The following is an 11,961-nucleotide window of genomic DNA, read 5'->3' as shown; positions in this document are numbered from 1 at the left end:
GGGGGGGGGGTTGTCTTAGTTTAGATGCCTCAAAGTTTTCTATGCTCCATATTATCTTCCCAATAGAATACAGTTCAAGAGTATTGATCTACTTTTTGACAGGTTGATGTTGCTTTACAAGAAGGGGTTGATGCGTTGAAGCAGCTCTTATCCAAAGGCTTAACAGAATCTGCGAGGTGTTTTAACACTCAACAAAAGTACAAGCATATAAGATTACAGACAATCCCAACATGATCATGATTCAAGCCTTCAAGGTTTCTAGCTAGAAGCAGTAATCATGATTCAAGCCTTCCAGGTTTCTAGCTAGAACCATTCAAGCATTCAAGGTTTCTAGCTAGAACCATACTGCCGGTGCGAAGCTTTTTTCTTTAGACTATTTGATTATCTCTAACAGGGTTGGTTCATGGAATGAATTTTGAGGTAATAGGAATGCTATTCCATAAGGAATGGAATAGGACGGGAATAGAATATGAATTGTATTCTATTGTTTGGTTCGCTGAAGGAATATACTTTAGGAATGTAATTTCAGTGTTTGGTTGGTTCAAGGAATAGAAATGGAATGTGTTTAAAAGACATAAATACCCTTATAAAAAATGTATAATAATAATAATAATAATAATAATAATTATTATTATTATTATTATTATTATATATGAAAAAAATATATAAATTATATATAAAAATATAAAAATTGTGAATGAACGAAATTCTAAGAACCCTAATCTACCATATGTCCCTATGAATATAAAAAAAGATATGTGTATTTAATAATAATAATACTCCGTAATAATAATAATAATAATAATAATAATAATAATAATTATTATTATTATTATTATTATTATATATGAAAAAAATATATAAATTATATATAAAAATATAAAAATTGTGAATGAACGAAATTCTAAGAACCCTAATCTACCATATGTCCCTATGAATATAAAAAAAGATATGTGTATTTAATAATAATAATACTCCGTAGTAATAATAATAATAATAATAATAATAATAATAATAATAATAATTATTATTATTATTATTATTACTAATGAACTTATGTATAAACTTTAATGAATATAATGAATTATATAAATGCGTATATTTAATTAATTATATTATATTATATATATATATGTATATATATATATATATATATATATATATATATAAGGGTATTTTCGGTATTTTAGTATAAAGGCTATTCCCAAATCCTTGGGAATAGCTAATACCAAGGGGGTCCCTAGGAATGGCTATTCCCCCTGCAAAGGGAATAGGTCATTCCCGGGAATGCTATTCCCAGGAATAGAAAGGACAACCAAACGATGGAATAGGTCTATTCCCCGGAATGGTATTCCATTCCCGACCTATTCCATGAACCAAACACGCTGTAACTGACTTTTCAAAGTATACTCTCAAGTGAATACCCAAAAAGAAAAGAAGAAATTGATTTCATTTCTAGGTGCTAAGGCACTTGATTTTTCAATAAACACACTTGCTTCAAATAACTGTATTTGCCATATTTGGAACCAACTTAGCTTTCTCTTTGTTGCTCTCAAATCAAAGTTTCAATTCTTGAAGGACATTTACTTGGAAATGAGTAAATGACCATTGGTTTTTTAACACCTTTTACTATGGGAAAAAGTTTTAAATGAGCTATTACACGTACAGTGTAATTGGGCCATCAACTGTCTAAAATCATGCAATTTGACATGTTTCTCTGGTCATACGTGGTGGTCATCATATTAAAAAAATTATTATTTTATAATTTATTTTAATAATTTTAAATTAAATAACAAAAAAAAGAGAAGAAAATTCCACCTCCATGCTTTCTTTGTCGCCGGCACTCTTGTGGAGAGGTTGTTTTTTTTTGTTTTTTTGTTTTTTTTAATATGATTAAAATAAACTTAAAAAAAATTATTTTTTTAATATGATGACCGTCACATCAACGATGACGGGATAAACAAGTCAAATTTGATCTGTTATGGTCCAATTGGACTTTTACATTAACAGCTATCTTGAAATTTGAATTTGAAATATGTTCTGATTGCTTGTTACTATAGTGAATTCCTATTTTTCAGTTATGAATGCTGTTTGTTGCTACCAAGACACAAGATGTAGCTTTCAAGGGGTTAATGACTGAAATGGGACGAAGAATAGGAAAGCAGACAAAAATAGGATGATTTTAAAAGCTGGATAAAAATGGAAAAAGAGCATTTGGGACTTGCGTTTGAGGTAAACAACGCAAGTCTCAAATGCGTTTATTATTATTATTATTATTATTATTATTATTATTATTATTATTATTATTATTATTTCAATCGTTGACCACAAATCGGGCTTGCGTTTGAAGCATAAAATACTACAAAAACGCAAGTGGGACTTACGCTCATTAATATGTATCTTTAATATATTAAAATGTACATTTTTTTCATGATCTCTCCACAACAATATTTGCCGTAGAGTTACGTAAGGATGCCAATTTTAGAATTTGGAAATGGAGGTTTAGAATGACTGAATGATGTATACATTTATATTTGTTAGTGTAAATGCATTAATTTATTAAAATTAAAAGTTTAGAATGTCGATTTGAAAATTTTGAAAGTTTTAATTGAGTTTGCTCGATAAAATTGCAATCATTATTGTGTGGACCGTGGACCACGGTTCAAAAACACATAAAATATATTAGTATAATTCATAAAATACATTATTTTAACACATCAAGTACATTATTCTAACATATAAAATAAATTATTTTATCTCATAAATTTTCATTATTCTAACACATATTAGCTTTTCATGCCATCACATTAACTAGTATTAAAGTTGGATGTAATTCGTATCGTGTTAATAACTAGTGTACTAATTTTAGTGTCTAATCTATATTACTACATGTGTTCAAAATGATTTCATCTTACTTTTAGCTCAAACAACATATTTCAGATTTCACTTGAATCTCATATAAGTATTTCTACATGATACATAAGTTTTGTGAATTTTAGGGTAAACTCATTCTCTTCACCTTAACTATTATAATTTTTTTTTTTATAACTTAAAAAAGGTAGCTTATATATTATTTCAAGATTGGATCCATTTGCGAAAATTGTTTGGCAAAAGCAATATTGTGAAAGAGTATATTGTACTTTTTAACCAAACACATATACTAAATATGTTTGGTTTTAAAATGAAACCATATACATGAGAAAATATTTTTTTATGAGAAGCTTCTTCATGGGTAACTAATATAATACAATAAACACATTTTTCAAGTTTTTTAATAACAAGCTTCTCGCATGAGTAAGCCATATAGTATAACAAATGCATTTCATGTAGAACAAGAAAAGTACACTTTAATATACGACGTATTTAAATGATATTAAAATAATATTAAATGTATTTGAGAAATACTTTTGACATTTATTTTTCAGGAAAATTTTAAAAATTGATTTTTTTAGGAGGTGCATTTCTGATCAGGTTTGACCAGAATGCTTTTCCTAAATAAATTTTGATTATTTTTGTCTAATTTTTAAAATGTGCCTTTTTTTTTCATGGCAAGTAAAATTTGTCCATTTCAAAAAGCCACACAACGGAGATTTCGAGGAGGGGTGAGATTGTAAATAAATAAAAAGATATTTCAAAAAGCTGAGATAGTTTGAGAAATTGGAACGTTAGTATACGACCCCTATATATATATATTTCAACGGAGAGAGAATTCAAATCAAGAGAGTATTGTCAGCGTGGTTTCTTGGAGCATCCAACGGTCTGATCGTTGTCCTGGGAATCTCCGTCGTGATGGCGTCGGAGGCCAGCCTTCCGTCATGCAGGAGGCCATCTCCGCCATCGCATTGGTATCTTGGGCTAGAATTGTAGCAATGATTCGCACTGGAGTTGTGTTCTAGGTAATCGACTAGTTGTGTTCTAGGTAATCTTAGTTTTGAATTTCATGTGTATTTTGCTCTTATTTACAGAGTATTTATTATTGAGGAGAATGAGGGAACATGAAACCTGGTTCTGTCATGGCCTTTTGAAGAATATAGTATTTTTTATGTGTGTGTGTGTGTGTGTTTTTTTTTTTTGTTTTTTTTTAAATGTATTAATGCTTACAAGATGTTGCTCAATTTCTCGTTTTCATTGCCATGGTAATTTAAGTAGCCCCAATCCAATGTTTCACAAGATTAGATGTTTTGAAATGGAGATCATTCTATGCCACAGAGGACTATGCATGGAAGGCAGTCAAGAAGTATTTGATCATGGCATTCGTGAAACATTGTGCTGTCTAGGACGGTTCAATTACTTGTAGGTGTCTCTGACTCTCTGACTTTACATGAAGTATGGTATTTCACCAGAAAATGTCATGCCCTCCGTTTGTGGAACTCGAATATCAAAGCCTGCTTCTGCTTCAGACGGCTGCAAGTTCATGACAAAGCCCTGAGAAGATGAAAAGAATCCACAAAATCAGTAACAAATATGATGATATCAAATATATGGCTAATCAAATCTATGGTAACCACTACTCATTATATCTTAATCATCATTTAAGCTACAACAATTAAAGTATGAACCAATGAACTAAAGATGAGTTTCAGCATTGCAGATGCAAATCAGGTCAATTGGTGAATCCACTTCCAGGTAGATGAGACCATCCAATAAAATTAAAAAGAAACACATAAAATTGAAACAGGATTAGTTTGAATCACGAAATCAGCAGAAGAAGGAAGAGGGTCGATGTGGTCATCTTCCATACAAATTTTAGGGTGTGTTTGGTTCGAACATGGGAACCGGAATGGGAATAGGAATCAAATACTTGGTTGGTAGTACGATGGAATTAAAATGATTACCAATATTAATGTTTGGTTATGTATGACCCGATAATCGGAATAAAGTTTTTAAAAATACAAAAACGAAAAATCAGGGCAATTGACCTTAAGAGTGGCAATGAAGTGAGTAGGCAATGCAGCAAAGAAGTCAATGAAGTGAGGAGAGATGAGTGAGAGGCAAAGAAATGAGGAGGGATAAAGCTGAATTAATGGAATGATACCTGATTTAAATTAGGTAATAGATTTTGTAATTATAGGGGTAATCAAATCCTATACCTGTGTTTTAAAAAGTTGTCAATCAAACATTGTTTATGATTTATTCGCAGTGTCTAACCCCATGAAGCAAACACACTTGTACTTTAAAAGGTTGTCAAACCCCATGAAGCAAACACACTTGTACTTTAAAAGGTTGTCAACCAAACAAACTTTCATTCTCATCCCTAGTGTCTAACCCCATGAAGCAAACACACCCTTAATATGCATTGCAAATGTACAACATGAAGCAAACACACCCTTAATATGCATTGCAAATGTACAACCAGACACCAACCACCATTCAGTAGTAGTAGATAAACAGATACAAGAAAAAGTATGCCTTGCCTATTGCAGATTTGCAGTGCCTAGCAAATAGCAATATATAAATAGAGCTCTAAACGAAATTTGAGGTTGTTGGGGGTTAAGCAAAGAGCAAATACCGTGGGGGAAGGGGTGCCAGCTTTCAAAGACACCATATTAACAGAAATGACTTCTCCTTCAGCCTTGAGGCCAGCCTTGACTAAGTCAAACTGAGCAGCCCTGAACCTCCTTATACTTTCAATACTCGTAAAAAGATTCTCCATGGCAGAATTATCATAGAGCTTGGCACCGTGTCCAGGGGCCCCAACTGCCTTGATAATTAACCACCAAGGGGACCTCTCACCGTAGAAGGCGCGGTAGTTATCCGTGGGGGAAGCCAACCCCTCGTCGAGCACAATCCCGACGTTCATCTTCGAAAAGATATCAGAATGTGCAAAGCTCTCAGCGCCGTCGTGGCCACCGATTTCCTCATCGGGGACGAAGGAGAGGTAGACGGTGCGGATAGGCTGGAATCCAGAAGCCTTGAGGCTGCGAATCGCTTCCAAGTACTGGAGGCCGACGCATTTCATGTCCTGGGAGCCCCTGGCGTAGATGTTACCGGTGGCGCGATCGATTTGGGCGCCAAAAGGCGGGTGCGACCACTTGTGAGGCTCAGAAGGGACGACGTCGGTGTGGGAATTGAGGAGGATAGTGGGGAGGGAGGAATCCTTGCCAGGCCACTTGAGGATAACCACAGGCTTCCCCTTCACGATGCCAGGCCACTTGAGGATAACCACAGGCTTCCCCTTCACGAATTCTACAATCTTGAGGATAACCACAGGCTTCCCCTTCACGAATTCTACAATCTGAGTTTCCAGGGATAGGGATTTCGCCTCGAATTCTACAATCTGAGTTTCCAGGGATAGGGATTTCGCCTGAGAGATTATGATCTGAGTTTCCAGGGATAGGGATTTCGCCTGAGAGATTATGAAATCAGTTTCCAGGGATAGGGATTTCGCCTGAGAGATTATGAAATCTGCCGCTTCTCCGTACCTTGGCTCGGGTTGGGCGGTGTCGATTCTGTGGTATGCCTGGAATCTCGATATGATTTCCGCCGCCGCCGAAAATTCACTTTCCGCCGCCGTGCCTATCAAACAAAGAAAGTAGGATTGATGGAGCGAGCTCAGAATTTCATAGAAACGAAAAAGGAAAATTATAGGGGATTTGATTACCTAATAATGTTAAAACCGGAAGAAGTAGAAGAAGAATTGAAGCAGCATAGCCGCCGAATCTCCTCCTCATTTTCGCTCTATTTCTCGAATGTGTGTTCCTCTCACTACACTGCAAGATTGCTTCTCCCACTCAAGTCGAGTGTGCTGACTGCTGATTGCTGAAGCATGGTTGTCGTCTTGTAGACATAATCGAACGCGCTCCTGGCCACGGCAAATTACTCTCACCAAGTGTTCAATTTTATTTTTTTAATGAATAAAAGTCACGGCACACACCTTCTATTAAGCAATCAAAGCATGGCATATTATTATGAATAAAAATGGAATAGAAAATAAGAATACATGTTGAATTACTCTTTAAAAAATGGTGGTATCTTTACTATTTTTCTATTATGAATAGTCCCTTAGGTTTCGTTTGGTTCGCGGAAAATATTTGAAGGGAAGTGGAAGTGAAATTCCGTGGAAAAGTAGTTACCAGGAAGGTAAATTCTGTTGTTTGGTTGGTGGAAAAGAAGTCGCTGGGAAAATAAATTCTATTGTTTAGGGTTTAGGGTTTAGAATGGTAAGGAATAATGTGTATAAAGACCTAAATTCCCCTACTATTATTATTATAATTATTATTATTAAGCCTACCAAAATGCTAATGCGGTGACCCCAGTTAGGAGAAGCGCACCGGTAAGCAATGAAGTCCGTGAAGGCCACATCCAACCGCGTGGCCAAAAGAGCGACCTAGGATATGGAGGATATGATGAGGAAGCAGTTCCAGCGTTGTGTGGTCAAGGTATGCAAGTTTAAGCTTTAGGTAGAGTTCTTTTAGGTTGTGTATTCTCTTGCTTGGGTTGGGTAAGTTAGAGGTTTAGGAGTTAGAGGTATAGTATGTTCTTAAGTTTAAGTTTGGTTGAGCAATCCTTCTCTTTAACCTTCGATCAATGCCTTGTTTCCTTGAATCGTTCCGTTTCAAGTTCCCGTGAGCCATGAGCTTCGGGGACGAAACTCCTATTAAGGGGGGTAGAGTGTAACACCCCGTAAATTCTTTTGGGAAATTTAATTATTTTAATTGGGCTAGTTCTTCCAATTTCGTATATAGATACATGTATATATATATTTCTTGGAACCCAAATTCGTTATTTTAATCAAGAGCCCAATTCTTGAATTTATTCTTGTAAGGGATTTATTCTAATTTGGATCCTTACAATTCTTATGTGTAAGAGTATTCTTACAATGACCCAATTCTATATATATATATACATATATTGTCTCTAAGACATTTAATCCTTAATATTATGGGCTTTCTCTTATTCTAAGTATTTATTTATTTAAGAGATGAATTCCTTGGCCCAATAAATTAATCTTGTACATAATATTGCTATACATATATATATAATGGAGCCCATTCCTTATTGAGATCTTCCACCCTAATATATACATATATGTATATATGTATTATGATATATATTCAAGACTTAACTCTTCTAGAGGTTTTCACTCTCTCTCTTCCCTACCACTACACTCACGCCATTTTCATCCCTTTCCCCTTCAAAGATTGACCTTCATTTCATCTTCAAGTATTCAAGTCAAGATTGCTCTTTTAGGGTTGTTGGAGCTTGGGTAAGTGTATATATCTAGGAATGTTCATTGCATCATGTAGTTTTCATAATCTTTATGCAAGTTCTTATGTTTTTCTTTTGGGGATCTTTTGGGAAAAAGATGATCAAGGTGAAGGTGAAGCTTAGTGGAAAGGTGTAAGAGTTCTTGGGTGAAGAGTGCTTCAAGAGGTAACCACTATGTCCATCAAAATATATTTTTACACTCTCAATCTATATGATATGATTTGGTGTGTTGGAATCTTGAAATTTCTTGAATATTAGCCTTGTTGTTGTCTATGAAATCGTGGTTGATGGATTTATGAACTTGTGTTCTTGATCCTTTGCATATTGATGTTTATGAGCATTTGTTGGTTTGGATTCCATGTTCATTTGGCCTTTGGTAGATGCAATTTGTGTAATCTGATCTCATTTTCGTATTCTGGAATAAACATTCGCATTCTGAGCAGAGTCTGGGAATGGTGTATGGGTTTTGTTCTTCCGGTGCACCCTAGCGGCATAATGTAACCCGCTAGAGTCTTCCGCAAGAGCAAAGCGGTAGTGGTTGGCGGAGGGGAGTGATCCGTTGAGGGGATCCGTGTCCTTCTTGCGGAGGTGTGTGGCGGAGGGCAGTGCTCCGTTTGGGAGTTCCGCTAGTTCTCCTGGAATTCTGTTTCCAATGAGTGTTCTGTGATCAGTTGTCTGTTTGTTTCCTCTTTTGTTCTGGATTTTGTTGGAGTATTCTATGGGATATTTTACCATGTTTCTGGAGTATTTATTCATACCTCTTAGTCCATTATATGAGCCTATTATTGGGTTGGTTGAATCCTTGATTGTACTATCTGGGAGTTGGTTTGTGTTCATATCTGAGATGAACACTCTGAGTGATGGTTCTTGGGCTGAGTTTGAGTATGAGTATGGAGTGGTTGATCAGTGAGTATCCTTTGGTGGTTGATGGGTGAACTAACTGTACTATTATTGCTATGTTTGGGCTTGTACGCCTCTGTGATTGGACGTTGGTCCCTGTGATTGGGTTGTTACCCCTGTGATTGGACTTCTGTCCCTGTGATTGGGTTTATACCCTTGTGATTGGACTTTGGTCCCTGTGATTGGGTTTATACCCCTGTGTTTGGGCATTTATGGCCCCTGTGATTGGGTTTCTACCCCTGTGATTGGACTTGGGTCCCTGTGATTATACCCTTGTGATTGGGCATTTATGGCCTCTGTGATTGGGTTTCTACCCCTGTGAACTAACTTTTGGGTTGGTGTTTGGCATGAGGGTTGGTATGGTGGTTTGGAGGTTGGACTTGGGAGTTCTTTCTTGGTATTATGTATTCGTGAGTTCCTTGTGATTATTCAGTTAAGTTGTATCTCAGTTGATATCTTGTTGTTCCTCGTTATGTTACGGTTTGGTTGGTTCCTTTGTGATCATTCTATTGGAATTATGATTCGATTGGTATCTTGGCTATGGACTTGTTGTCTTATACATTCGTTATTGAATATTGGTTTCATTTGGAGGAGTCTTGGTTTACGATTCTTTCAGTTTATCATTGTTGAGTATCCGATTTTTAATTAAAGAATAGTTTGTTGGTGTGTATATTCTATATGGGTGTGTAAACCTATTTACAAACTTATATATATCTATACTTCCTTGCGGGTGTGAATGGTGGTTGCTTAGCAGTCTTTTGCTAATGGTTTCTTGTATGTTTTCCAGGTATGCAATAAGTCTAAGCGTGAGCGCGATAGAGATATATCCGTATGAGGCGGCTTAGACTAGTTTATTATGTTTTAGACTTATGTTTTGGGCCTGTGCGCCAATATGAGATTCTATACTCTTGTTTAGATTCTTGGATGTTTTGGGATATGCTTGAGGATTATGTTTATACAGTTGGTTCAGCTTATGATTAGCCTGTGCATCTAGGCCGTGTTTTCTTACCTAGATGTGGCATGATACCCCTTAGGTTTTAATTCGCTTCCGCTATGTTATGTTTTATGGTTGAGATGGGCAGCTTTTGTGTTAAGTTTTAGCTATCTCAGCTTGTGAAAAGTTGGGGTGTCACAGAGCTGGAGCTATAACCGAGTCCGGTTCTACACCCTGATGGTCTTTGATCATCTACCATTCGATCCATTAATCTGGATGACTTTGTAAATGTCGCAAGCACTGCACGCAAATTTTGCTCTCTATTATCTTTTTCTTTACACTGTTCCTCAAGAAGATGAACTTGCTTCTCAAGCTGGCTTATAGATTCAAGCATCTCGGCATTTTTGGACTTTAAGTCCTCGAGATCTTGTCTTTCTGCCAATAGCTTGACATTCTCTTCTTTGAGCTTGAAGTGTGAATCCTCAATATCATCAAAACTCTTCATCATTCTTTCGAATGCTTCCCTAGGGTTTTCATGATATGTTGATTCGGAGCTATAATTAGAAGAGTGGTTCTGTGAAGTTACCTCTTCTTCTTCTGCCATAAGGCATAGCTCTTCATCAGAGTCCTCTTGACTAAAGAGACACAGTAGTCCTTTCTCATCCTCCGAACTGTCACTCTCTGAGCTGGAGCTAGATGTGCATGACTCGTCGTTCTTATCTCCTGACTTTTCTTCAACAGCTAAAGCTTTCCTTCGCCTATCATTCTTCTGATTCTTGTTTGACTGCTCATCACCTTCATTGAATGCGTTCTTCGAGTTGTTGTAGTTTCCCAAATTCTTCTTATAGTTATGCTCGTCTTGATGCTTCTTGACAATGGGATACAGACATTCAGCTTTGAAGTGTCCAGGTTTTCGACAGTTGTAGCATAGCATTTGCATCTCTTCCTTTTCATGAGTTTTAAATCCACTTGCTTTGTCATGACTTTGGTACTTCGTTCTTGTTGTCTTGTCCGAGTTGTCATAGGATTGATTCTTTCGCATGAACCTTTTGAACTTCCTCATAAACAAAGCAAACTGATCGTTAGTGAATAAATCAAACGAGGGATTTAGTAATTGACCTTGGTGTTGATGATGAAGGTTGCTGATTTGCGACTAAGGCTATGTTCCTTGTTTCGGGTTCTTCATCATTGAGTGTTTCCTTCTCAAACTCGTAAGCCTTCAGATCACTGAAGATTTGAGTAGTTCTCGTTGTTTTGAGATCTCGGTGATCACGCATGGCTACTACTTTCATCTCCCAACTTTTGGGTAGTCCACGGAGAATCTTCAAATTTGTCTCCTTTTGTGATAGCTTTTTCTCGTCAAGATCGTTGATCTCCATCAGTAGCTTTATGAATCGAGCTTCCATGTCAGTTATGGATTCCTTTGGATTGAGTTTGAAGTCTTCAAACTTCTTCATGGCAATTGTTAACTTGTTCTCCTTCTCTTGTTCGTCTCCATCACCTATGAGCATGAGTACATCCCAGATGTCTTTAGCACTCATACACTTTCTTACTCTTGGAAACAATGATTCGTCTAAAGCCTTGTAGAGTATATCCTTGGCTATGTTGTCGAGATTCACTCAGGTTCTCTCTTCGGTGGTTAACAAGGATTTCTCCTTCGGAATCATCTCTGGTGATGTAGGATCAGTAGCAACACGATTGGGGTTCACTTGTAATATTTGGATGGGTCCATCAGTTATCACGTCCCACATCTCATCATGCATGGCAGACAAGTGAGCCTGCATACGTACTTTCCAATTACCAAACTTATCCAAGTTAAACATGAGAAAATCCCTATGATGTTCCATTTTAGACATAGTGCAAAGTGTAAAATGGTTTTGATGATTTTTCAGAGAGGATCACCAGGTAGTATACAGAGT

General features: G+C 36.4%; 2 protein-coding genes across 3 annotated transcripts in view; both read right to left on the bottom strand.

Moving 5' to 3' along the window:
• The window catches only part of LOC116032546 (aminoacylase-1-like), a 9,559-nt gene extending 2,739 nt beyond the window's left edge, over positions 1 to 6,820 (bottom strand). The window contains exons 1-2 of one of the 2 annotated variants that reach the window (XM_031275157.1): positions 6,602 to 6,820; positions 6,481 to 6,516 (exon numbers count right to left, since the gene is read on the bottom strand). In XM_031275157.1, the coding sequence (XP_031131017.1) occupies positions 6,481 to 6,516; positions 6,602 to 6,671 (106 nt within the window). In that variant the 5' untranslated portion in view covers positions 6,672 to 6,820. The remainder of the gene's footprint in view (positions 1 to 6,480; positions 6,517 to 6,601) is intronic. The other variant, XM_031275158.1, reaches the window with a different exon arrangement.
• Positions 6,821 to 8,610: 1,790 nt separating this feature from the next.
• LOC116033166 lies at positions 8,611 to 11,583 on the bottom strand. The gene is made up of 3 exons (XM_031275925.1): positions 11,162 to 11,583; positions 10,299 to 11,100; positions 8,611 to 8,904 (listed from the first exon to the last, which is right to left on the bottom strand). The coding sequence occupies exons 1-3, from the start codon at positions 11,581 to 11,583 to the stop codon at positions 8,611 to 8,613; spliced, it is 1,518 nt and encodes a 505-aa protein (XP_031131785.1).
• Between the last annotated feature and the right edge of the window lie 378 nt (positions 11,584 to 11,961).

Source organism: Ipomoea triloba, chromosome 10 (genome assembly GCF_003576645.1).
Source record: "Ipomoea triloba cultivar NCNSP0323 chromosome 10, ASM357664v1".
Lineage (NCBI taxonomy): Eukaryota > Viridiplantae > Streptophyta > Magnoliopsida > Solanales > Convolvulaceae > Ipomoea > Ipomoea triloba.
This window is presented reverse-complemented; position numbering and strand designations above follow the sequence as displayed.